This window comes from Lissotriton vulgaris, chromosome 10, assembly GCF_964263255.1.
Source record: "Lissotriton vulgaris chromosome 10, aLisVul1.2, whole genome shotgun sequence".
Taxonomy (NCBI): Eukaryota; Metazoa; Chordata; class Amphibia; order Caudata; family Salamandridae; genus Lissotriton; species Lissotriton vulgaris.
Genome location: NC_141698.1, coordinates 161,937,162 through 161,962,413, shown reverse-complemented (window position 1 = coordinate 161,962,413; position 25,252 = coordinate 161,937,162). Strand labels below are relative to the sequence as shown.

The following is a 25,252-nucleotide window of genomic DNA, read 5'->3' as shown; positions in this document are numbered from 1 at the left end:
TTCAACCGAATAGCAGCATTGTCTTTCAAGCAAGTCCTGCAATGGACTGTGGCAGCTGCTAGCACACAGACACATATTAGTGCAAAACACCAGTACTGTGAATCTTGCGGAGACTGAACAGCAGGAGAAGGGCAGCCAAAGAACCCAGAATTTGCAGGGAGGCAACTTAATACCGTGTACGTAAAGAATCCAGAGAGAAACCCTAAGATACTCACAGAACAGAAGCCCTGAAGATAAGGCATACACAAATAGGGGTGCAGAGTCTCAAACAAAAAGTGTTGTTTTGAAACAAGGGCTTAACGTCACATTCGTTTTCAGCACATATGTCCAGAACGAACACACACACACGCGAACACACACGAACACACACACGAACACACACACACGAACACACACACACGAACACACACACACACACACACACTCGGTGGGTGATACATGTATGGCCCTCTTCTGTTTGAGAGCTTTCAGAAGTAGGCCAGGAAGCTATGATGTTTTTCCTTTACCAAGGTGCACACCCCTGGGCTTCTCTCATTGTTAATGTGGTTGTGGTGTGGGATTGTCCTCCCCTTCTATAACACAGCCTTTCATCCAATCTACAATACTGTATTTGAAGAATAATAAACACAAAAGTACATGGTCTGAAGGTGTTGAATTCAGATGCCTAATATGCCCACTAAAGGTCCACAAAATACAAAATGAAACAGACTATCCATATCAAATGAACAACCAATTAATTTAGAGCTTTAAAAAGTACATTTTTTTAAAAACCTAAACAAATTGAACACTGCACTATGTACCACACCCAACCACAGCATACCACAGATCAGCAACATTACGGATTTCTAGCTAAAGTTCAGCATAAATGAGCAACTGTACAACTCGCAGGTAGGCCATTTGTACCATAGGTACCTATTTTCTACACACCTGCAATAACTTTGCTATGTACTCTGCTTGCTGACGGCTTCTCGACACTTTGCTCAACTTTGGTCTCAGAGATTCTAATTGAATATAAAAACATACAAAATTACTTAGGACACTAACAATTATAGGGTAAACGCATGCCTAATAAAATGGTTTCAGTATAAACACAGAACTGCAATAATAAAACCTTAAACGTCCTGTAAGTAGTCAAATTTCCACAGAGCAAATATACATTGATAATATGTTCCCATTTGAAAAATCCATTAAAAAAACAAGAGTCAAGTTGGTGGTTGTAGTAACTGATTTCTTATGCTCATCTAACAGTTTGATCTTGTCAATGCAAATTTTTGTCGAATGCCATTTTCGCGATATTCAAGTGAAGCTTATCAGATAATGAGACATGTGAGTATATGAATGTTAGTTTGGGAAGCACAAACAGTTGACCCAGAGGGTGTCCCGGTGCTATAAGATGAGGAAAGTGATCCATAGAAGAAATCTATTGAAGGTTAAAAAGTTACGTTTTCAAATTGTTTTTGAAACACCAGAATGGAAGGTGCTCTCCTTACCTCCAAGGGAAGCAGATTCTATTGTTTGAATTGACATGGGGGAAAAAGCACACCCACCCATTTTAGTTGTATTCTGGGTAACAGGCTCAAGAAAATTCGACCACATTTCTCCACACCTGAAAACTCTGGACTGGCTTCCTCTTGAGGCCATAATCCAACTTAAATTGGCATGCATCATGCACAAGGCCCTTTACTCAAATTCCCCGGCATTTCTTGCCCAGAAACTCGTGATATACGGAGGAACTAGAAACTCCTGTTCCGCCAGAGGAATTTTACTCCAACCAGCACACTTGCGGGAAAAAAAAAGCGTACAATCAAGCCTTCTCTGGGGCTGGACCAAGAATATGGAACTCACTCCCACCCGCCATTAGAAAAACTCCATCTCTGGCTCGCTTTAAAAAGGATGCCAAAACCTTCCTAATGGGTAAATTCATCTCCTAAATACTGACTTGAAATTACTTCAGCTGCCTTGTCCCACTTCCTTTTACTTTCGTCTACTGCCTCTCATCTGGTCTATCCTGTTGTCATCCACCTGGTACCTCCGGGCACCCCACCCTGAGATCTGGGTCGCTCTATTTCTCGTAAAATGTTTTTTCCGGTGTTTATCCCAAATGCCCCCCCAAAATCCCCTTGTTTACAATTTGCGAATTCTATAAAGCGCTCCGATACCCTTCGGGCCAAGTTCACTTGTGGTTTCCCCAATTGTATCCCCCACCCCAGTCTCTTGCATACATCTCATGAATCCTGTCAAGCGCTCTGATACCCTAACAGGTCAAGTTAGCGCTCTATAAAACACAAATAAATAAATAGGTGCAGTAAAGGGCAAAGTACTAGCAGATGTTAGCATTCTCTTTGGGCTGTACCAACGTTTGGAGATGTATGCACTGCCTGATTCACTGCTCAACAGTGGAGGACCATGGTCTTCAATAACACCCTCTTGTTGCCAGGAATCCAGTGCACACCACACAGATGGTTTCAGAAGATACATGTCTCAGAAGCTTTAGTACAAGACAGGCTCGGATGTATGTCAGTACAACACGATCTTTTAGATCGCGGTACTTTACAACGCGGTTATAAGGGCCCAACATAATTCAAGGCAAGATGGCGTCCACGCTGTACATGTGAGCAAGCTGCTCCTGCCGGACCTCACGGGACATGGTGCTGCTCGAGTAAGGAGCGGGCTGAGGAGGTTCATCTAATCGTGCTGTGAAACTACGCGAGCCTCGTTAGACTTTGCTTTGGAAAGTGGCTTGATAAAAAAACTTTCTCAGGTGCAAATGCGGTGGATGCGGGCAGCGGCAGCGGCAGCAAGCGTAGCCGGAGTACGGAGCCTGCGGTGGTATCAGTGGGCGGTGCTTTGGAGGCAGTTCACTCGGCTCACCTGGTCCGGAGCGGACGGCGCAGCCCCTGGAATTAGCAGTGAGGCCATTGGAGACGCGAGTGCCGTGGAGGGAGTGCGGGAAGGGGCAATGGTTCCTAAAGGTCGGAGAGGACGTGGACATTGAAATGCTCCCCCTGACGCACAGAGTGGACAAGAGGCCCGAGTGCTGTGAAGGCTGCTGCTGCACGAACCGATACACGCAGCAAGGACGTAGAGAAAACAGCGAAAGCAGCGACTCGAGGTAAAGAGAGTGCGGATTTAAATGCTGTAAAACATGCAAAGGGGATCCCGGAATTATTTTCCTCTATGAAGAATAAGGAAACGGTTAAACAGGGTCAACTAGGCTCTGATAAGCCCGGGGAGAGTGCTGCTGAAATAACTTTGACACTGAATGGGGGGACTGACGCTGGGCAGACAAGTGAGAGTGGAGAACTGGTAGCAGATGGAGTACAGGGAACTGAGAGAGCGAGTGGTTTGGAGAGTGGCTTGGAGAATGTGACCGACTTAGCTACTGCTCAGAGTAATACTGAAGCAATACATGATGAAACTCTACATGAGAGCGAACCAGAACTGCTGCCAGACCCTGGTCTAACTTCAAAGCTAAAGCTAATTACCAATCAGGTTACCCAGGCTATCCGGACTCCTAATATGGAGAGCCCCTTGACAGAGGGGGGCTTACAAGGGGGGACCTTACATGACCCACTGGTCCCTAATGTTACTGAATCTGACTCTGCAGATTTCTTTTCTCTTTCGGAGCAATCTAGGTCTTCCTCCGAGGACCTTGCACAGCAATATGCCACTTATATGAGTATGAAGTCCGGCAGCATTCATAGCAGTTTTGATTTGGAAGGCTTTGACCTTCCTGCTGTTCGAAGACTCCAATTAAATCAGACTGGAGAAACAAAAATAGGAGAAACAGAAAAGGAACCAGACATTATAGCAGCCCCATCTGGGGTAGAGGAGCCGTCAGAAGAAATATCATTAGGGCTGATATATAAGACCATGATGCAGCACAGGCACGAAACCCGGGAAGATAGTCTGAGAGTGCAGAATCCGTGCAGGAAGCTACAGAATTCAGTCAGGCGCCTTGTTAAGTCACACTAAGAGTTTGTTGAAAGAGCTAATGAAGCCGAGGCGCGTATATCTACTCTCGAGGATGAACTCGTCCAACAAAAGAAAGTAATGGAACTACAACTTGCTAACAAGGAGGACATTAATTGGAAACTGATTAACCTAGAAAATCGATCGCGTAGAAATAACAAGGTTTTTGCAGATTCCGGAGGGCAAGGAGGGGTCAGATCCTAGAGGATTTATAATTGAATTGTTAAAAAAAGCTTTTTCAGAATCTACTAGGTGGGACTGGGGCAGGGAGGTGGAGCGGGCACACCGGTTTCCATTTAACATCAGTGCTAACCAACGGGACCCGAAACCTAGAGCCATATTAGTAGCATTTAATAGCTTTTTGGCCCATGAGGAAATCTTTATGAAAGCATGGCCAGATTAAAAGAGAAGTGGGCTCGGCTGTGATTTTTTTGTCCGCCCTGATCTTTGTAAGCAGTTAGTCGATTTACGATGGCTGCTTCGACAAATTATACCAGACTTCCAAGCCAAGGGTGCACAGGCATTCTTGCTGTTCCCAGCTAAAATGAAAGTTATTTTTAAGGAGCGCACCCATTACTTTATGACTGCTTTAGCCGCTAAGGAATTTTTGGGTAAAATGTAACCAATATAGATTCATAAACTTGTAATTCATTTGTTTATGTTTAGTTACTCTCTTGCCTATGCTCTGCTTCTCCTTGAGTAGCAGTGGATTTTTCTTCTTCTCTTGTTTCTTAGTTTTTGAAGTAATATGCCCCGTGGGGAAAAGCAGGAGGTTGGGGGTAGGCTCGCATCTAAAGGACCATAAGTCCTAAAGCCTCTACTCAGGGTTGGGGGGTGCTATGTGGGTAGGGGTAGGGGTGCACGGGGGGTTAGGTGCAGGAAGGGTAGGGGTTGGGGGGGAAGCACGAGGGGGGTGTGGGAAAAAGGGGAAAAAATGTTCACAGCAAACTGCGCAAAAATTGTTTCTTAATTGTAATCATCAGATTGAATTGGGACCAACCTGAACTTTTTTTGGAATTCAGTAAAAAAATTATATCAGAAGAAGCTTCTGTATTTTTATGTCTGCTATTTTCATTTTTGGTCATAAGTAAAAAATGGCAACGAACAAGTTACTTACCTTCGGTAACGCTTTTTCTGGTAGATACTATATCTGCCTGTGGATTCCTCACCTTGTGAATATCCCCCTTGCGTCAGCAACATTGGGAAATTCTTTTTCGTAGCCTCGCGCCGACGTGGATAGGACGTCACAGAGACACGGCTCCGCTCGCGACTCCGCTGACGTCACCGACGCCTATAACAGGCCCACGCCGGCGTGATGACATCAGTTCCGCCTTTTTTCCGTGCCATCGAGGCACACGGACGGACCAATGACAGTAGATATATACAAAGCATACACAGTATACAATAGTCAAGGCAAAACACACAGTGTAAAGCAAAAGCAGGAAGCAAATGAAACATTTCCTTGACATCAAAATAAATATACATTACAGTACAACAACCCTGGCAAAGAAGAGTGGACAACGGGGAGGCGGGTGGGTCAGTGAGGAATCCACAGGCAGATATAGTATCTACCAGAAAAAGCGTTACCGAAGGTAAGTAACTTGTTCTTCTGATAGATACATCTGCCGTGTGGATTCCTCACCTTGTGAATAGAGTCCCACAGCAGTCCCCACTCCCGGAGGAGGGTGTCCACTCTTCTAAACCAGGAAATCCTGAAGGACAGAGCGCGCAAAGTGGCCGTCCCTCCTGACTTCCGTATCCAAGCAGTAATGCTTCGCGAAAGTATGGAGGGAAGACCAGGTTGCCGCCCTACAAATGTCCTCCACAGGAACACCTCTAGCCAAAGCAGAGGTAGATGACTTAGCTCTAGTGGAATGAGCTCCAATACCCTCCGGAGGCTCCTTACCGGCCAAAGAGTAGCAGATCTTTATGCACAGAACGATCCATCTTGATAAAGTCCTCTTATGGACCGCTCTTCCCTTCTTGCAGCCAGCAAAGCCAATGAAGAGTTGATCGTCCAAGCGACAGTCTCTAGTTCTGTCCAAATAAAAAGACACCGCCCTCTTAGGGTCCAGACGGTGCAACCTCTCCTCCTCCTTGGAAGGGTGTGGGGGAGGATAAAAGGCAGGGAGGGTAATGGATTGACCAAGGTGGAAAGGAGACACCACCTTAGGAAGAAAAGCAACCCTGGTCCTTAGAACCATCCGATCAGCATGTATGGTCAGGAACGGGGGCTTGGAACTAAGAGCTTGAAGCTCACTCACCCTCCTTGCCGAGGTAATTGCAACTAGGAAAACTGCCTTAAAGGTTAAAAGCCTCCTAGGACATTTATGAAGAGGCTCAAAGGGAGAGCCCATCAGAAAAGTCAGAACAAGATTCAAGTCCCACTGAGGTACAATAAAAGGGGTAGGAGGAAACTTATTTACAAGACCCTTCAAAAATCTCAAGACAACAGGCGACTTAAAAAGAGAGGGCTGATCAGGCAAACAAATAAAAGCTGACAGTGCCGAAAGATAGCCCTTAACTGTGGCAACTGCCAGCCCCTGTTGAGCCAAAGAGAGAGCAAACCGGAGCACATCTGATAAATGGGCTCTCAACGGGTCAATATCATTCTCACCACACCAAACAACAAACCTAGACCATCTATAGGAATAGACAGTCTTAGTGGAGTCACGCCTAGCAGACAAAATGACATCCACCACATCAGGTGTGAGAGAATAGGAAATCAGGTTGCCCCGTTCAATCTCCAGGCATGAAGGTGCAATGTCTGGAGGTGGGGGTGTAGAACCTGCCCCTCCATCTGAGAGAGGAGGTCTGCCCTGAGAGGGAGACGGAGCGGCGGGTGAGAGGAGAGGTGGAGTAGATCTGTATACCACACCCTTCCTGGCCAATCTGGGGCGACCAATATAACTTGGGCCCGGTCTTGGCGAATTTTCCTCAGAACCCGAGGAATCAAGGGTATGGGAGGAAACGCGTAAAGGAGTTGATTTCCCCAACTCAACTGAAACGCGTCCCCCAAGGCTCCTTGCATCGGATACTGGAGACTGCAGAATGACGGGCAGTGAGCATTCTCGCGAGTGGCAAACAGGTCCACCCGAGGGGTCCCCCACGTCCGAAAGACGTGACGAACCACCTCTGGATGAAGCCTCCACTCGTGGTCGGCAGAGAACTGCCGGCTGAGACTGTCTGCACGTACGTTCAGAACTCCGGCCAGATGATTTGCCATCAGGCAAATCTGGTGGTCCTGAACCCAGGACCAGAGACGCAGAGCCTCTCTGCAGAGACACTGCGACCCCACTCCTCCCTGCTTGTTGATGTACCACATCGCGGTCGTGTTGTCCGTCAGGACTTGGATCGACTGACCGCGAAGGGAAGGGAGGAAGGCCTTGAGCGCCAAACGTATCGCCCGCAACTCTAGAAGGTTGATGTGAAGCAACCTTTCCTCTGGAGACCAAAGCCCTTTGACCTCCAGATCCCCCAGATGAGCACCCCACCCTAGAGTGGATGCATCCGTAATCACCGTGGCCACCGATGGAGGTAGATGGAAAGGCTGCCCTTGCGACAGGTTGCCTTCCACGCTCCACCAAGACAGATCCGCTGCAGTTTCTCCGGAGATCTTCACCGACTCCCCGAGATCTCCGTTGTGCTGATACCACTGCCTGCGGAGACACCACTGGAGTGCCCTCATGTGCCAGCGTGCATGGTTGACCAGGAGAATGCAAGAAGCCATCAGACCGAGCAGGCGAAGGACCTTCAGGACTGGAACGACCGCTCCAGGGTAAAACAAAGGAATCATTTCCTGTATGTCGCGAATCCTTTGTGGAGGAGGGAATGCACGACATACAGTAGTGTCCAGTACGGCACCTATGAACAGGTTGCGCTGGGAGGGCACCAGGTGAGACTTGGGTACATTTATCGAAAAACCCAACCTGAACAACAACTGAGTTGTCTCCTGCAGATGATGGAGCACCTTCTCCGACGACTCCGCTTTGATCAGCCAGTCGTCTAGATACGGAAACACAGGTATCCCCGATCTCCTGAGATGAGCTGCCACCACTGCCATCACCTTGGTGAAGACTCGAGGCGCAGTAGTAAGACCAAACGGAAGGACCGCAAACTGGTAGTGCTGCGACCCAACCGTGAAACGGAGATACTTCCTGTGCGACTTCAGGATTGGGATGTGGAAATACGCATCCTGCAAGTCGAGCGACACCATCCAGTCTCCTTCCATCAACGCTTGAAGAACCTGAACAAGGGTGAGCATCTTTAATTTCTCCTGCTTCAGATAGAGATTCAAGATCCTGAGGTCCAGGATAGGACGAAGCCTGCCATCCTTCTTGGGGATCAGGAAATACCGGGAGTAGCATCCCAGACCCCTTTCCTGCTCTGGGACCACCTCTATCGCACCCTTTCGTAACAGAGTTAGAACCTCCTCCTGCAGAAGAGACAGATGTTCCTGGGTGCAAAAACCTTGACAAGGAGGGTAAACAGGGGGGAATTCCCGAAAGGGAAGGGCATACCCATTTTCTACAAGATTGAGAACCCAAAGATCTGACGTAATCGATTCCCAATCCTGTAGAAAATGGGTAAGCCGACCCCCAACCGGACCCACATGATCCTGAATAGCGGATCTAGGGCTGCTTTTCTGCGGCAGGGGGGTTGGAAGAGGTGGAGGAGGAAGAGGGCTGACGTCCACGAGGACGCGCTCTTTGTTTTCCCCTGTACGATCTGTACATAGAATTTTGCTGCTGCTGCTGCTGCTGCTGCTGTTGGCCTTGCCGGAAATTCCGAAAGGAGCGACCAAAGCCCCTGAACCTTCTGCCAGAAGAAGCGCTCCTGATCTGGAGGCCCAAGGACTTCGCTGTTGCCCTGCAATCCTTGAACCGCTCAAGAGCAGTATCCGCCTTTTTCCCAAAGAGACCTGAGCCATCAAAGGGGAGATCAAGCAGAGTCGCCTGAACATCAGCCGAAAAGTCCGATGACTTCAACCAGGCAGATCTCCTTGTCGCAACGCGGTGCCCATAATTCGAGCCACACAGTCAGCAGTGTCCAGACCACTTTGAATTACTTGGCGGGCAGCCTCCTGAGTGTCATTAATCACCTCCTCAAAATCCTTTCGGTTTGCGTCAGGAATTTTAGGGGCCAGGATACGTAAGGAGTCCATCAGGGCATGAACATACCTCCCCATAAGGCATGTGGCATTAGTTGACTTTAAGGCCATACTAGCCGATGAAAAGGTCTTTTTTGCCACCTGGTCCTGTTTCTTTGCCTCCTTCTCACAAGGAACCTGCGGAAAGGCACTAAGACTCTTCTTTGAACAGGCAGCCTGAATGACTAGGCTCTCCGGCGAAGGATGTGAAGAAAGAAAAGCCGGGTCCTCAGGGGCAGCCCTGTACCTCCTTGCAACACTCTTTGATACCGCAGGGGCAGACAAAGGTTTCTTCCAGACTTCCATAATAGGATCAGTCAAGGCATCATTGAATGGAAGTAAGGGCTCAACCACCGAATTTGGAGAATGCAAGACTTCTGTGAGGAGGTTAGACTTGAACTCCACTGTAGGCAGAGTCAATTGAAGAAGCTCAGCAGCTTTTCTCATAACCAGATGGTAAGGCTGGATATCCTTAGATGGAGCACCTGAGCCTGAGGGCAACTCCCACTCTGGAGAGAAATCAAGGGTCCCAGAATCCGCCAACTCCTCAAAACAGCTCTCCTCTAGTTCACCTTCTTCAACGTCAGACTGAGAGCCCATATAACTCTGCTCCTCCAGAAGGCGTTGGGCTTCTCTTCTGGATCTTTCCTTTACACGCCTCGCAGCCGGATCCACCAGCGGCTTCGACGGATTCGGGGCCGGCGCCGGTATCGAATCCGACGGCACAGAAGAATGCCCTCGAGGATGATCAGGAGCAGGCGACGCCGGAATCGGCGTCGACGACTTCGGCGGAGCCGGGAAGTGCCAATGCGGCGTCGGAGCCGGCATGTAGGGCATAAACGGAGCAGGAGGATAGGAGTGAGGAACTCCCAGGCTGAACGCCAATGGACCCGTGGGACCCGAAGGTGCACCAGAGGGGTACCATGCCCTTGAGAAGACACCATACATTGCGTTGAGAAACGCAGAAGGGTCCTGGCCTGGAGCAGGAAAGGGCGGTTGAAAACCATCAGGCCGGTCCTGAAGAGGGAACGGATTCGGCTCTTCGACAGGCGCGGAATCCACATCCTCCCAGGCCTCTTCCTCTTCACGGGCCGGGGACGGCGCCGGAGACCGACTCTGAACCGGAGTAGCCTTCGGAGCTGGAGATGGAGAACGCCCACGCGACTCAGAAGGCGAGGCCTCACCTTCATGCTCGGAGACTTCGAGGGTAACCACCTTCGAACGTACCTTCTTCGGTGACCTCGACCTCGAGCCCGACCCCTTACCAGACCGACGTCGTGACTCATGTCTTCTCTTCTTGTGCTTCTTCTTCGACTTCGAAACATGGCCCGACGCCGACTTCGAAGACTACCTCTCTCGAGAAGCAGACCTCGACCTCGCCCTGGACTTCGACCTCGCCCTTCGAGAACGAGACCTCGACGACTTCTCCTTTCCATCTTTCACCTTCGCAACCAGAAGTTTGGCTTCTCTCTCCCTCAGGGCCTTCGGATTCATCTTCCGACACGAAGAACAATCCTCCACATCATGGTCGGAACTTAAGCACCAGATGCAGTCTTCACGGGGGTCGGTAATGGACATCATTTTACCGCACTCCCTGCAGGGCTTGAAGCCGGACTTCTTAGACGACATCTTCGAAGAAACAGGATACAGAGATGCAGAAATAACCAACAAAATGGCAACAATGTACCAGTAGGCTACAGAGATTCCCGATAACCGTTAGCGTCGACGACGCGGAAAAAAGGGAACTGATGTCATCACGCCGGCGTGGGCCTGTTATAGGCGTCGGTGACGTCAGCGGAGTCGCGAGCGGAGCCGTGTCTCTGTGACGTCCTATCCACGTCGGCGCGAGGCTACGAAAAAGAATTTCCGAATGTTGCTGACGCAAGGGGGATATTCACAAGGTGAGGAATCCACACGGCAGATGTATCTATCAGAAAAAAGGGTTAATGATTTGTTCCCTAAACGTTTCTGGTTTGAATAATGTCAAAGAGACAGAAGGTTGCAGCTGAGCTTAGATATATATCACCACATCTACTCTGTGTACAGGAAACTCATATCCCATGGTCGAAACGGGAGGTGTTAAAAGAACTTGGATTTTCGCTAGCGGTTGCAACAGGGCAATCTAGTATGATAAGGGGAGTGGCCATTCTTAGTAAAGGAAATCATGTTAAAACTGGGCGGAAACTAATGGATAAGAAAGGACGATGGGCAATAGTAGAATGTAGCTTTGAGGGGAAAACTCTGACGCTATGCACAGTCTATGGAGCCAATTTAGACGATCCTAAACCTTTAATTGAAGTAAATTTGGAATTGGCAACCTGGCCTCAGCCGGTGGTGGTCTGTGGAGATATCAATATCAACTTGACTAATAGGGCATTACCGGAAGGGGTGGCCACATACAAGGGGCGTAGGCCAAAAGTATATAAAGCTTGGCATAATTTGGTGCAGGATCATGGGTTGTTGGATGTGTGGGACCATTTGAGGGTACAAGATAGTGGTTATACATTTTATTCTTACCCTCACAAGAAACTGGTTAGACTGGACTATTTTTTTTACCCCAGCCTCATTATTGGGAGGTGCAACAGTCAGTGTTTATCCCAGAATTTCTTCAGACCATGCACCTATTGTATTAGAGATACAGGGGGGCTTAACCAGACCAAAATGCTTAAATTTTACATTTGACAGGAAGTTGGGGTTAAATACCGATTTTGAAGCTCATATGGGAAGGTGGATTCAGCTTTTTTTCGGGAAAACAAGGGGACGGCCACCCCTGGCACAGTCTGGGATACCTTTAAAGACGGTTTTCGTGGTGAATGTATGAGCTTTACGTTTCGGCAGCAAAAGAAAGCTAGACAAGAGCTAGTTATGTTATATCAGCACTTAGTACAGGCTGAAACTTTATTAACGAATGGGGTAGTTAATGGTCTGAATGACTTAAGCAACCTTGAGGATAAAGTAGCAAAATGCAGAGCGAAAGTGGTGGTCTACTGGAGTGTAGAGAATGCAAGGAAGTTTTTAACATAAAGGATGGAAAAACATGAGTCCTCTGAAACAATTGGAAAAAGGTTGGCGGTACAGCTTCGGATGAGGAAGTCGGCTAGAAATATCGTGGCAATGAAGGATGATATGGGTGTGTCTCATTCTGACCCTCAAGAAATCCTTCGGATTTTTCAGCAGTTTTATACTGAATTAAATGCAGGGACCGATTGTGATGGGTTGGATTGGTTAGAAATGTTTGAAGGGGGTTTAAAAAAGCTGGATCCTATAGTGGCGCAGTCTGGAAGCTCCAATTACGGAGGAGGAGCTGGAAAGGGCTGTAAAGAGCCTTCGTATTGGTAAGGCTCCTGGCCCTGATAGAATACCCAGTGAGGTTTATAGACAATTTTATAATATTATTAAAAATGAGTTGTTACTGGTAATACAGAAGGCCCAGCAGGGAGTCCCTCCTAGATCTTGGTCAGACGCTACCATAGCGTTTTTTTGTAAGAAGGGTAAACAGCCGGATCTAGTAGGATCCTATCGACCAATATCGCTATTAAATGCTGACAATAAAATGTATTCGAAAATACTAGCCAACCGACCGACTATATGGTTTCCTTAGTCTCACATCAACAGCATGGTTTTATACCAAATAGAGGGACGGTAGAGCATGTTAACAAGGTCATTACATTACTTGACATTGCTGCTGTTAAAAAAAATAATCTTGCGCTCATCTTACTTGACGCGGAAAAAGTATTCAACCGGGTGCAATGGGGGTATATGTGTAAACTAATGCAGAAAATGGGGTTTGGACCAAAATACATTGCTGCTATTCAGTCTTTATATCAAATACCTATGGCCAGGATCTCTGCTATGGGCCTACTCTCTGACTCTGTGAATATTACACGTGGTACACGTCAGGGGTGCCCGTGCTCCCCTCTTTTGTTTGCTTTATACAATAATCCTTTTTTAGAACAATTAACTGGTAATATTCTGATCCCACCATACCAAGTATCTGAGTATTATTTCTCTGTGTTTGCTTACGCGGACGATATTGCGGTGACAACTGTAAACCCTGGTACCGGCATCAAAGAAATTGAGAGGTTGGCGAAGGAGTTTGGGCGAGTAGCAGGATATAAACTAAATGTGTTAAAAACACAGATCTTGTGCTCGGAGTCTGTAGTATGGCAAGATAGTAGAGTGGTGAAGGAGGCTACATATCTGGGTATTCAGCTGTGGTCCAACATGACAGAATTAGTTGAGGTTAATTGGAGCACATTGATGACTAAAATCAGGAACTCCTTGGATAGGTGGGAACGACTATATTTAACTATTATCGGACGGTCGAATGTTATAAAAATGAATGTGCTACCAAAAGTCTTATATCTATTTAGGTCAATGCCCGTAGAAATTGCAAAAGATAGGATACAGGCTCTGCAGTCGAGATGTGGTAAATTTATTTGGAGCCCAGGGAGACCTAAACGGGCATTGAAGTTTATGACTTTACCAATTGCTAGGGGAGGGATGGGGTGCCAGATTTCTTTTTTGTATTACGTAACTTGTTTCTTACTGAAGATGAGGTTGCTGATAACGGGGGAGATTGAGCAGGACAAGACTTCTGCCCCTTCTATTTTTGAAATGCAGTTAGGGTCTGTAGCAAAACAATCACTATTCAAGGAGATCGACGTGAGTTATTACAAACGGACTCGTTTTAAGGTAGTGTTGGGCGCGTTTACGGTATGGAAGTGGGTTGCTTAGACAATAGCGATAGGGAAAATATCTTATTATACGACCTTAAACACTTACAGACATCTACCTGGCATATTTTCTGACGACATGGCAATAGGGTGGCAGCCGAAAGGGGTTAGATGGCTAGGAGACATGTACAAGGATGAAGGGATTTGTAAATCTTTTGATGAGCGAAAAGACCAGTTTTTCTTTCCTAGAAATTTTTTCTTTACATTTTTGCAAATACGAGATTATTTATCTCATCGAAAAACCAGTCTTCAGCCAAATAAAGTTTTGGAAGGAATTAGGAGGCTAGAAAAATTGGAACGCTTTACCAATTACTACTTAGTGATCTGAGTGACGATTTAGAAAAAGTGAGGATAAAATGGGTGGGCGCATTAGAGGATCAAGAGCTAGATATAGATGACCTACTATTATCCAAGGAGGCACTAATGTCGGCAAATTTAAAAGCCTAATTTTTTAAGACTTTGTTCGACTTATACTACACCCAGATTCGAATGGCAAAATAGGGTGGAGGGAATGCAGGGAAGTGTTTTCGGTGTAGTGCTGATGATGCAGAAAGTGTCCACATCTTTTATAGTTGTGTTAAACTCCAATGTTTTATAACTGATCTTGAAAAGTTTTTATCCCTTGTAATTGGAATGCCTGTAGTTATCACTCCGGCTATGCTGTTATTGGGGAAAATACCAAAGGACAGAGTAGCTGAGCCTTTATATCAACATCGGTATTTTATTTTCTTTGCAATTACTGTAGCACGTTTATGCATAGCCACTGAGTGGCTTCAGGAACAACCACCTGTTTTTCATCAATGGCATGCTAAAATGCTTAGTATATATAATTTGGAGTGGGGACTTTTCTCTATCAAGGGTGTTAGGGAAAAAAAGATTGGGCATAAAAATATGGAGTGCGTTCCGTGATTATTATGAGGATTAAGAATGGAAGATGAAATGTTTATGAATTGTGATGGAAAAACAGAAATTGGTCTGCTTTGCAAATGTATTTGAATTTTGAACTTGTCAATTTTGATTTGCAATTTTACTGTGAACACAGATATTGTTACAACGAACAGGCAACATCAGTGTACATTAGTCGTAAAATTTCTAATTTCACACTAGCAAAAGTAATCATCATTACACTGAGAATGATAATAACATTGAGTATTAAGTAAGGAATGAGCCCTGGATTTCGGAGTTCACACAGCAGTAATCCACCCAGCCTTTCCCAAAATGATTTTGCCCTTGAGACGGATATGTTTGCGCAGGTTGGTATGAACGATAGTGTATTTTCCACTTTTATATAAAACTAAGTTTGTTCATGTAATCTAAGGTTGGATTTAATTTTTTTTGAGTGTTATTAAATGTATTATTCAAATCAACTGAAGCACTCTGCAACAAGAAGTGTGTATCTAATCATGATCAACTGCTATTGTATATTTTTTTACCAAAGCAATTGATAATTCGCAAGTGGTATCGTCATTAATAAAGTGTCATCAGAATTTTTTTATCATTTAGTTGCATGCAATAGTAATGTGGAAAACAGAGCTCTTACTCAAGAGGCTGAACTCGCTATATCTGCACCACAGCCTGAACTTATCCCTGCCTGCTTTTGCTTGGAAAGGCCAGGTCTGAGCCGCTGTTTTTAATAAGAAAAGAAGCAAACAAGACTTCAAGGCAGTATACCGATCAATGAAATACCCGAAGACAAGGCTGCAAAAAATACACCTAACAGCAGTCAAGAGTTGTTCAACGGACACAACGCAGATTTAAGAAACAGAAAATAGACTCCTTGTGCTGTAAGCAAGTCTGAAAAGGAAAAATCAAACTAGCAAATAGTAGAGGAGAACAGACAGGCCCTAGATTGTATCATATAAGGAGGAGGAAGTCTCAGGACACTCTGCTTGGAAGACAGACACTGCCTGCCATTGCCCTTTTCCAGAAGCTGGTCCTATGTTGTGGAGAGCCTTGTAGGCTTGGATGAGCAGCTTGAATTTGCAACGTTTCTGGATGGGTAGCCAGTGTAGTTCATTGAGGTAGGGAGTGATGTGGGAACTTCTGGGGACATCTAGAATGGGTCTAGCAGCAGTGTTTTGGATGGCCTGTAGTCTTTGCGCGAGTTAGATGGAGATGCCAATGAGGAATGCATTGCTGTAGTCGTGGCTGCTGGTGATGATGGCCTAGGTGATCATGCATTTTGCGTGCTTTCGGAGTCATTTGAAGATCTTGTGAAGATTTCTAAGGGTGTAGTAGGATGTGATCACGGTGTTGACCTGTTATTTCAGCAAGAGTTTGTTGTTAAGAATGATGCAGAGATTTGTGGTGTGGTCTGTTTGGGTGGGCGTGGGACGCAGGTTGGACGGCGAGCAGGAGAAGTCTCACTTAGTTTTGTCCGTGTTGGGTTTGAGGCAGTTCTGTCGCATCCAGTTGACTACGCTGGACAAGCAGTCAGTGAAGCTGAACCTGGTGGTGTTGTGTTGGTGAATGATGAGCTGAATGGAATTGGCGTATAAGACAATGTTGATGCTGCGAGTTCCAATGATGTGGCCGAGAGGTGCCATGTATATGATCAGGGTTGGGCTGAGGGAGGAGCACTGGGGGACTCCACAAACATGCATCTCGTGTACAGAGGTGAAAAAGGAGAGTGATTATGGCCCCTTGGAGAGGAAGGAGTTGATCCAGTTCACAGCAGGTCCTTATTTACTAGAATCATGGAGTCTGGTGATGAGTGTCCCAGGAGAGATGATGTCGAACACTGCTGAGAGGTTGAGCAAGATGAGAGAATCTGTTTCTCCTCTGTCCGTGATTGACTGGATGTCGTGTGCTGCCAGGAGGGTGGTTTCCATGCTGTGGTTGCTTCGGAACCCTGACTGGGTTGAGTCCAGGAGGTGGTGATGTTCAAGATGAGCAGAGAGCTGCTTGTTGATCTTTCTCCACACATTGGCAGGAAGGAGAGAAGCAAGAGGTCGCCTGAAGTAGTTGAGATCTTCCGGGTTGACCGCGGGTTTCTTCAGGAGAGCTCTGACCTCTGTGTGTGTCTAGCTGTAAGGGAGGGCAGAAGATGGAGGAGTTGATGATGGAGGTGAGGTTTGGCACTGATAAATATGTTTCCAGATGGTGAGGGCAAGGGTCTGTGGTGCACCCTGAGTGGATGGTCTGCATGATTCTGGTGGTGCCTTCTGTGGTGAGGAGGTTCCAGTTCATTAGGGGGTGGGTGCTTGATGATGTCCTCTATAGTGGGTTGAGGTGCAAAGATCTTGAGTAGTTTGATGTGGAAAAAAGTTAAAAAGATCATTGCAGAGGGTCTGTGAGGGGGTGATGGAGGCTGCTGTGGAGTTAGTAAATTATTTGACTATGTTGAACAGTTGTTTGCCAGAGTTGGGGCAGGATTACAGTCTGAGCACGAGGGTGACTTCCCTTGCTTCTTTGATCTGTGTGTGGTACCTTCTGCATGCAGATTTGAAGGAGTCTCTAGAGGTATTGTTGCGGCTGGTTCTCCATCTTCTTTTCAGCTGATGGTAATAGTGCTTATTGTCTCTTAGATCTTCTGTGTACCAGTATGCATTAGCACAAGTTCTTGTGTGTCTGATCCTCTTCATGGGGGCTAAGGCGTTGGAGCAGTCTGTGAACCAATTTCTGAAGGTGGATAGGTTATTTGGTAAGCTGTGTGTGTGTGGGGGGGGGGGGTTGCTGGTTGGATTGGAGGGCGTGGAACCATCCTGTTTCTGTCATGCTGTTCTAGTTGAGGCGGAGGTTGATGGTTGGTGATTGTTTGCTCGGGTGGGGTGCGGTGATGTACAATTGAGTGGTCTGTCCATGTGAGCAGGGTGAGGTGGCTAGCGCTACCTTGTTGCTGGCTTTGATGTTTGGGTCAAGTGTGTGTAAGGCAGGCTGTGTACGAGTTGCAGGAGTCCAATGCTGTCAAGGCTTTCTAGGAGGTTAGTGTTGTTGCACTTCTTTTGGTCCTCAAAATGAAAGTTCAGGTTACAGAGCAGGAGGAAGTCGTTGGTTCTAATGGCGATGGGAGTGATTTAATTGGTGATGAGGTTGCTGAAGTTTGTGCGGGGGATCCCGGCAGTCGATAGAGATGAGATGGTCATTAAGTAGTTGAGATGTATATTGAAGTGCAGGTGTTCCATGAGAGAGGATGGTTCATGCATTGTCATGGTGCAGGTAATGGAGTCTTTGTGGGTTATTGCAAGGTCTCCTCCAAGTTTGTGGAGACTGTTGCAGCGGATTATCTTGTAGCTGGGATGGGCCACTGCTCGATTGCGGGGGTAGTGGGTGGGCTAAGACAGGGTTCGCTGAGGAAGAGGATGTCGGGGGAGTGAGTGTTGATGAGATACCAGATCTCTGTAGTGTGTGTGCAGAGAGATCTGGTGTTGTGGAGCATGCAGGCAATGCAAGATGAGGTGTGTGCAGAGGGCAGCGTGGGGGGTGGTGCAGGAGAAGCAGCAGTGAGCGCATGAGAAGGGTCTTGCCGTATGAGTTGGGGTGGTACAGGGGCAGCAGTTGGATCACAGACTGGTGCTGAGCACTCGCAAGTCAGCGGTAGTGGAATAGCGGTGGTGGTCTAATGGACAAGGGTCTGTGGCACTGGGCGAGGTCCGAGCACAGACAGGCTTGCCTTTGGAACGCCAGTAGCATGCGTTCTCCCCATTTGCACAGCGACTGCCATTACGTAGGTTCTAGGAGGCGGGAGAGGGCAGGAAACCACAGTGGGATAAGGCACACAGGTGAGCAAGGAACAGGGGGGGTAGGACACGGTAAAAGCACTGGATGGGGAAGCAGGGGGTCTCTGTAGTGAGGGGAGAAGCAGGTGGAGAAATGGGTACTAATACGGGCAAAAGTGACAAACGGGCACATGAAAACAGCACAAAAGACACAAATAGCACATGAACCAGTGACGGCGAACGGGCACAGAAGGAGAAAAAGGCACAAAGAGCATAAGAGCCAAAGAAGGCAAACAGGCACTGATGCTAAACACAAGAATAAACAGAAGGCAAATTGTGAAGCATGAGTGTGGGTAAAGAGAGTGAGAACAGAGAGCAGAAGGGAAGGAGGCGAGAGAGGGGCGGAGCGCAGTGAGGTGGGGCCTTGTGGCAGACGGGCATGTCAAAAAGGGCCTTAGACTGGTCAGAGAACCAGTCTAAGGTAAGTGGGAGCAGGGGCCTGGGCACCTGATCCACAACAGGAGATAAGAGTTCCATTTGTGTGGCGATTTCATCTTTCTGGGTAACTGTGATAGAAGGGAGAGATAACAAATTATGTGAGCTTGCGAGAGGTGAGCCAGATCGTCACTGCCCATTGTTTGTCCTATTGGTGCTGCTGCAGCAGGAAGATTGTATGGGAAAGGGCTCTGCAGGGAACATAACATTGGGACACCACTTTTATTGCAGGTAGTACCACTACACGACTGGCTCTAATTGGTAGTTAAGAAACACAAAAAGCTACCTACAGCTAAAGCATAGAAAATCTGACTTACACCACCCAAGTCCCTGTTCTCATTTGAGGAGGAAGAGAGAGGAGCATCAATAAGTGACGACCCAGATCAGGTCTCTTCCACGAAACTAGAGTAAATCCGCAACTTACACACCACCACAAAAAATATAGACCAGTGATTTCAACTGATAACATACTGCTATTGATAGAGTGTTAGAATGCAGCCGGTTTTACACTGCAAACAATTTCTGCCTCAGTAGGAACCTCGGAAACCTCTGATCTCTTGAGACAGACACCAACATTCATAGTGATTTGAAACATTGTGGAGACAGGGCCTTGGATTCCAGAGGCTGGCTGAGATGTCATAAAAAGATACTTTTTATGAATACAGAGACTCTGGCTCTCCTTTAAAGAGTCTGTGCTAAAGGCATCCAGCTTTTCCATGAAATGTTCATGTAGAGGGGAGAAGCCCTAGCTGCAGTTACAGGCCCCTTGAACAACCCTTGAGAGAAATTATTTTGAAAGTACCAGCAGGAAAGCGAGCAGTTATACTGTTTGGTGTAAAAGTTTGGTTTTACCTGATAACAGTAGATATACACAGCAAAGTAGGTGATAGCTACAGAAACTCAAGAATTGTAGTCCTTGAAACCTGAAACAACCCTCTGGCACCCCATCATATTAAGAGCTTTGTGTGTGTGAAAAACCCATGTGTTTATGCATGAGTCAGCACGGGCCCTTTTTTGGAAATTATGTGGGCTAAGCTACAGGTGAGATAAAGTGGCCAATTTGGTGGAGCAGTCCGCCTATTGGCCCTTTTAATGTCCTGGCTTCAATTTCTGTGCCATAATGATTACAATTCTCCAAATGCAGGAGCATGTGGCTAGGGAGGGCTGGATTACCTTATATCAGCAAATAATTTTTTTTATTCCATTTTGTCTGTGTAACATCTATCCTCCCCTCCAACCCCCTTGGTATTTCTTTTATCCACTTTATTCTCTTCCTTGTTTTCATGGGGATTTGAGTGCTGCATGATACAAATGATTCTTAGAGAAGATGAAACCGTTCTGATATGTCTGTGTTAAGTCCAAGAAGTCACATGCCCTAATAATCTAACCTAAATAAATACGGTCTCCAAGTCAGCATTGATGGATGCTCAGTTTAAAAATTGCTTGCTGCAGGAGAGCTTTGAATCTCAAACCTAGTTGATAACTAGATGGAAACCTACACTTACTTTTAGATTTACTTGCAAATAAAACATTACATTTCTTTAAATTAACATTAAATATAGGCATTAATGTGAAGGATTTGAATCGCAAAATGCATGTGCATATTTGCTCTACTTAAAATTGCAAACCCTGATGTGCAAAAAAAAAACTGATTCTCAGTTCTTTATTGAACAATAAAATTATATATCAATTTGACTTTTAATAAGGATCTAAAGACGTTCTCTGGCTGCAATACAAAAATTCAAGTTGACATGTAACAGCCAATGAGTCCCCTGGCCTAATCCAAACAGGATCTAATAAAGTTGTCCTTTGCATTTCATTGTACAGCTAACGTTTTTTTAATAACAAACAAAAAAAATAACCTCATTCAACTAGCTCTTTTGTCTTATGTACAAATGATGCTGAGCACAAGACCTCATCAACCAGTGCTCAGCTCAGCAAATTCAGGGTATAAAAAATGGACGCACATTGTGATTAGTGTACATGACATTAGTCAACAGGGCTGGCTGAAAGGAGAATGTTGGAAAAATAACTTTAATACCTTTCTACAAGATACTCAAAACCCATTATATTCTCCAAGCAGTGGCATGATGCATGTCCTTGCTAAAGTATATCCTAATGGAACTGCATTTGGTATCACAGCCACAAATGCTTTTTTATAAACTGCCCACTTGTAATTTGGTAGAATGTCTAAGACTGCATTTGCACTCAAGTCATGAAGCCCAAATACTTTGGTTTCAGTAAACGACTATTATCATTAATTATAAAGTTAGGCTTACTATAAGGATAGGATTATAACCCACAACACTCGGTCGGAAAAAAGAAAATCTATTAAATGTCACAGAAAATAATTATATGACCCCATACCAACAAAGGTCTACTTTTGGAAACAGTTTATAGGTTACACCTGAAGAGAACTTGGTTAAATAATGGTAGACTTCTTCTAGGTAACTATATTCTTACAAGTCTATCAAAGGTAACTGAATAATTCAAATAGTATGCATAAGACTTGTGCTTCTTTCATTATTTCACATTTTCAGAAGCAGTCTTGGCTCTCTCAGTAGACTTCTTCAATGTGATACGGAGCAAATTAAGGTATGTTCAACTTATTTGAATCCTTAGTCTCTTGGCAAAACAAGTCATTCTTGAATTCCTTGATTGCCACATGCAATGTTAGGTACTCAATAAAGATCTTGTTTTTTCAGTTTTCAAGTTCCCCCCCATGATATAGTTTATAATACCTGACTACATCATGCTTTCTTTTCCCAACATTCATGAACACCATTACACCAGAGATCAACTGCGGGTATATACTTTCAGTCTCTGATGAATAGCGGGATCAAATTCTACATGGCCAATGTACATTTTAAAAATACGACGCCGTGCATCTTATGCAACTCTTTCACTTTTTCTCAAAATAGTTAGGATGATTCTTGGGTGATACAAAACGCACCACTAGAGCCTTGCTTCCTTTTATTAAGAATAGTCTTCTCTTTTCATTGCACTATCTGGCTTGCTTTTTCAGAGAATTAAGATACTTATTAGTTGTCTAGCCAAAATTAATAACATTTTAGGAGGTTACGGTCTTAAAATTGGCTTATACAAACAAATGCTGCTTTGTCTCAGGTTCCAGTAAACTGGAGATTAGTTTTGTGCATCTTCCTGCAGGAAAAACCGCTTGAATATTTAATCAAGCAAAGACCTAGATATGACTTCTTTGGAATGACCCACAGATCCTTCAGCTGTGCAGAGTTTGTGCTTGGAAGATTACACCAAACAAAGCGTGAGTATTTAAGAACACCACTGCTACCATGGATGATGGCTATGCTGTACGACAATGTTTGGTCATAATTGTTGGTGACAGCATGGTGGGATTTTCCAGCATTCTGTGTTGCTGAGCAGACAGTACATAAAGTTGCATGAAACATTTGTTGCCTACAGATCTACCATAATTTGCATTTTTCTTTCCAACTGTAATGGGGTTCCCATGAACACTGAGGGATGAATGTAGTGAAGATTTAAGATGTTTCATGCAAACTTTTTTGGACAGTCTTTTAAAGACCAGGCCTATGGCACCCAACATTTGTTTAGCCCTTTTCCACTTCTGGTCTGTACAAAAAGCAGTTTTTCCATGACAAGGCAGCCCTCTGCGTATACCCTTCTTACTTCAAAAAGATTTTCATATTAACCATAGGATTTCGGGTCTTAATAGCTACCAAATTTTCTTCCAATGAAGTAAGGCTTTTGAACTACTTCCATGTGAGGTGATCCCCTAAACTCAACTTCGAAAGCACTAAATCTGAATGTTTTCACTTATGCTGGTGCCACGTCTTAAAAAACATGACTCAAAAGCGTTGACAACCCACAGTTCTCTTGTACTTCAGAATATTACAAAGTGATGGTGACTTTATCCGAGAGGTACCCATGTGATGACTGCCATGGCGTCAATTGGAAGTTCCAAGTATCACTTCTCCCATATCATCTGTAAAGCAGCCATATGGGTTATGAAACTTTCACTCAACAAACAAAATGCTATTGAGCATAGTACCATGGATGAGTCTTAGTTTCGCCAGGTGCTTTTTAAGAATGCATTTAGTTGATGTATTGCTAATAACGTTTTCTGTGCCCGGTTACTATTTCATGCTTTTCAATCTTCCCATCAGTGGGCGGAAAGAGGACTCAACTTATTTGTAGGTACCTGTTAATCACCCTAGCATTTTGTTTATCCTTTTGCCAGAAGAACCTGCCCACTTTCACTCTCCATCTGTCTGTATCCTATAGGAATACACCAAGGTAAGAGGCTTGTGACACTGGTGCCAGCAGGTGCATAAATAAACATGTACTACTTTTCTTTGGACCAGGAACTCAGGTCAATAGCATTTTCTTTGTTGAGTGCGTGTGTGGTGGGGTGGGGGGGGGGGGGAGTGGGGGGGGGGGGGGGGGGGTTAGTGAGCTTCCCTTCACCTAAGCAAGGGTAGAAGCCAAAACAGCAGTCTGGCAAGCAGCTGGTAGAGAAAAGACTCGGAGTGCTGAAGGAGGATGGCGCAGGTATTTTCAACGCAACATTCAGGTAAATGGCTACGTATGTCTTAGCAGCTCTGCATATTTTAAGGGAGGGGGCGAAGACCATGAATATCCTTCCGGTCTGAAAGACAATAACTGATGTTTATTATGCCACTATTGTTATGTTTTCAGTCTGCGGAATGGGCCCATAAATGGGCAGGCCATGGGGAGGTGATGTATCCAGAGTAGGCAATCAGACCAAATTATAACCACAGTACAGAGTAACAGAAATAAGTAAACAATGCTTGTCTCACAGATTTTCTCTTTAATCAATTGCCAGTAGAAAACTGGGGATGTAAACACAAAATGTTATTCTGATTCTTTCTCAATGCATAGACTTAACCCCCTCAGCTCTTGATAATGTTACAAACTTTGTTTATAATTGCTGCACATAAACAGTATGCCATAAACCATACATGCAGAGGGTAGTTTGATGGAACAACGACTTCTTGAACAACTACAGTTTAAATAACTACTACTTAACCACTACTTAGTCTAAATCACTAAAGTTTTAACAACAACTATTTTTTACAACTACTATGCCTTTACCACCACTGCCTTTACACCATTAATGTTTTTATTTTACAAGTAAGTATAAACATATACATACATACATACATATACATATATATGTGTGTGTGTGTGTGTAAATTTTCTTTTTGTATGTACCTGTAAAACACTTACATTTCGTGGTAAAGGCATGCATGCTATAGACATATGCATTGTAAAATTAATATTGGTAAGTATTAACACTATACACATACATATATATGAATATATATATATATATATATATATATATATATATATATATATATATATATATATATATATATATATATATATATATATATATATATATCTAGACACACACCCCTATACTCACTATTGTCATAAAATCACTCTCCCTCCAAACACCTACACCCACTAAACTTTAGAAAAACCCTTTCCATCCAAAAACCCACACCCACCCTAAACTGTAAAATTACCCGTGCCATCCAAAAACCAACACCCACCCTAAAATTACCCTTGCCACCCAAAAACCCATGCCCACCCTTAACCCTAAAAATACACTTGCCACACAAAAACCCACACCCACCCTAAACCCTAAAAAATCCTTTTCACCCAAAAAACCATACCAACCCTAAAAAAACCATACAATCCCAAAAAGCATACCCACCCTAACCCCTAAAATTACACTTGCCACCCAAAAACCCATGCCCACACAAAACTTAAAAATTATCCTTACAATTACGTTGCCAAGGAGTCGTTGTAAAGGCTGTTTTCCCATGCAGAGCGTTATGTGATACTTTTTACTATTTATGAGAGCAGGGAGAAGCATCATGATTCAACTGAGGCTGTGCCTCTCATGTGTCATGGCTCCTCCCAACTCTCAACAATGTTAACACGCATCACATTGCACTGCGTGCATTTTTATTGTATCCGTGAAAAGTTGATGTAGTCCTCTTCAAGTATGAATGTCACAATCCTTTACTAGGCCCAATTAGGTTTCACTTATTTAAACCAGAGCGCAACCCTTGGTAGCTGTAGCACAGAGCAGATAGGCTTAACATAGGAGAAACAAATGCAAAAGGCATTTATCAGTACCAAAACAGTTAACAAGTAGGAGGCACAATATAAATCCCACTCCAATTTCTGAAAATAGAGAATATTTTAAT

The 25,252-nt window shown here is 44.9% G+C and overlaps 1 protein-coding gene across 11 annotated transcripts in view; it reads right to left on the bottom strand.

Moving 5' to 3' along the window:
* CCP110 (centriolar coiled-coil protein 110) overlaps positions 1–25,252 on the bottom strand; it is a 429,539-nt gene that overhangs the window by 19,654 nt on the left and 384,633 nt on the right. For 5 of the 11 annotated variants that reach the window (XM_086940777.1, XM_086940775.1, XM_086940776.1 and 2 more), the window contains one exon: positions 928–1,001. The exons of the other annotated variants lie outside the window; for them this stretch is intronic. In XM_086940777.1, coding sequence (XP_086796903.1) covers positions 928–1,001 — 74 coding nt within the window. The remainder of the gene's footprint in view (positions 1–927; positions 1,002–25,252) is intronic. 11 annotated transcript variants of the gene reach the window in all.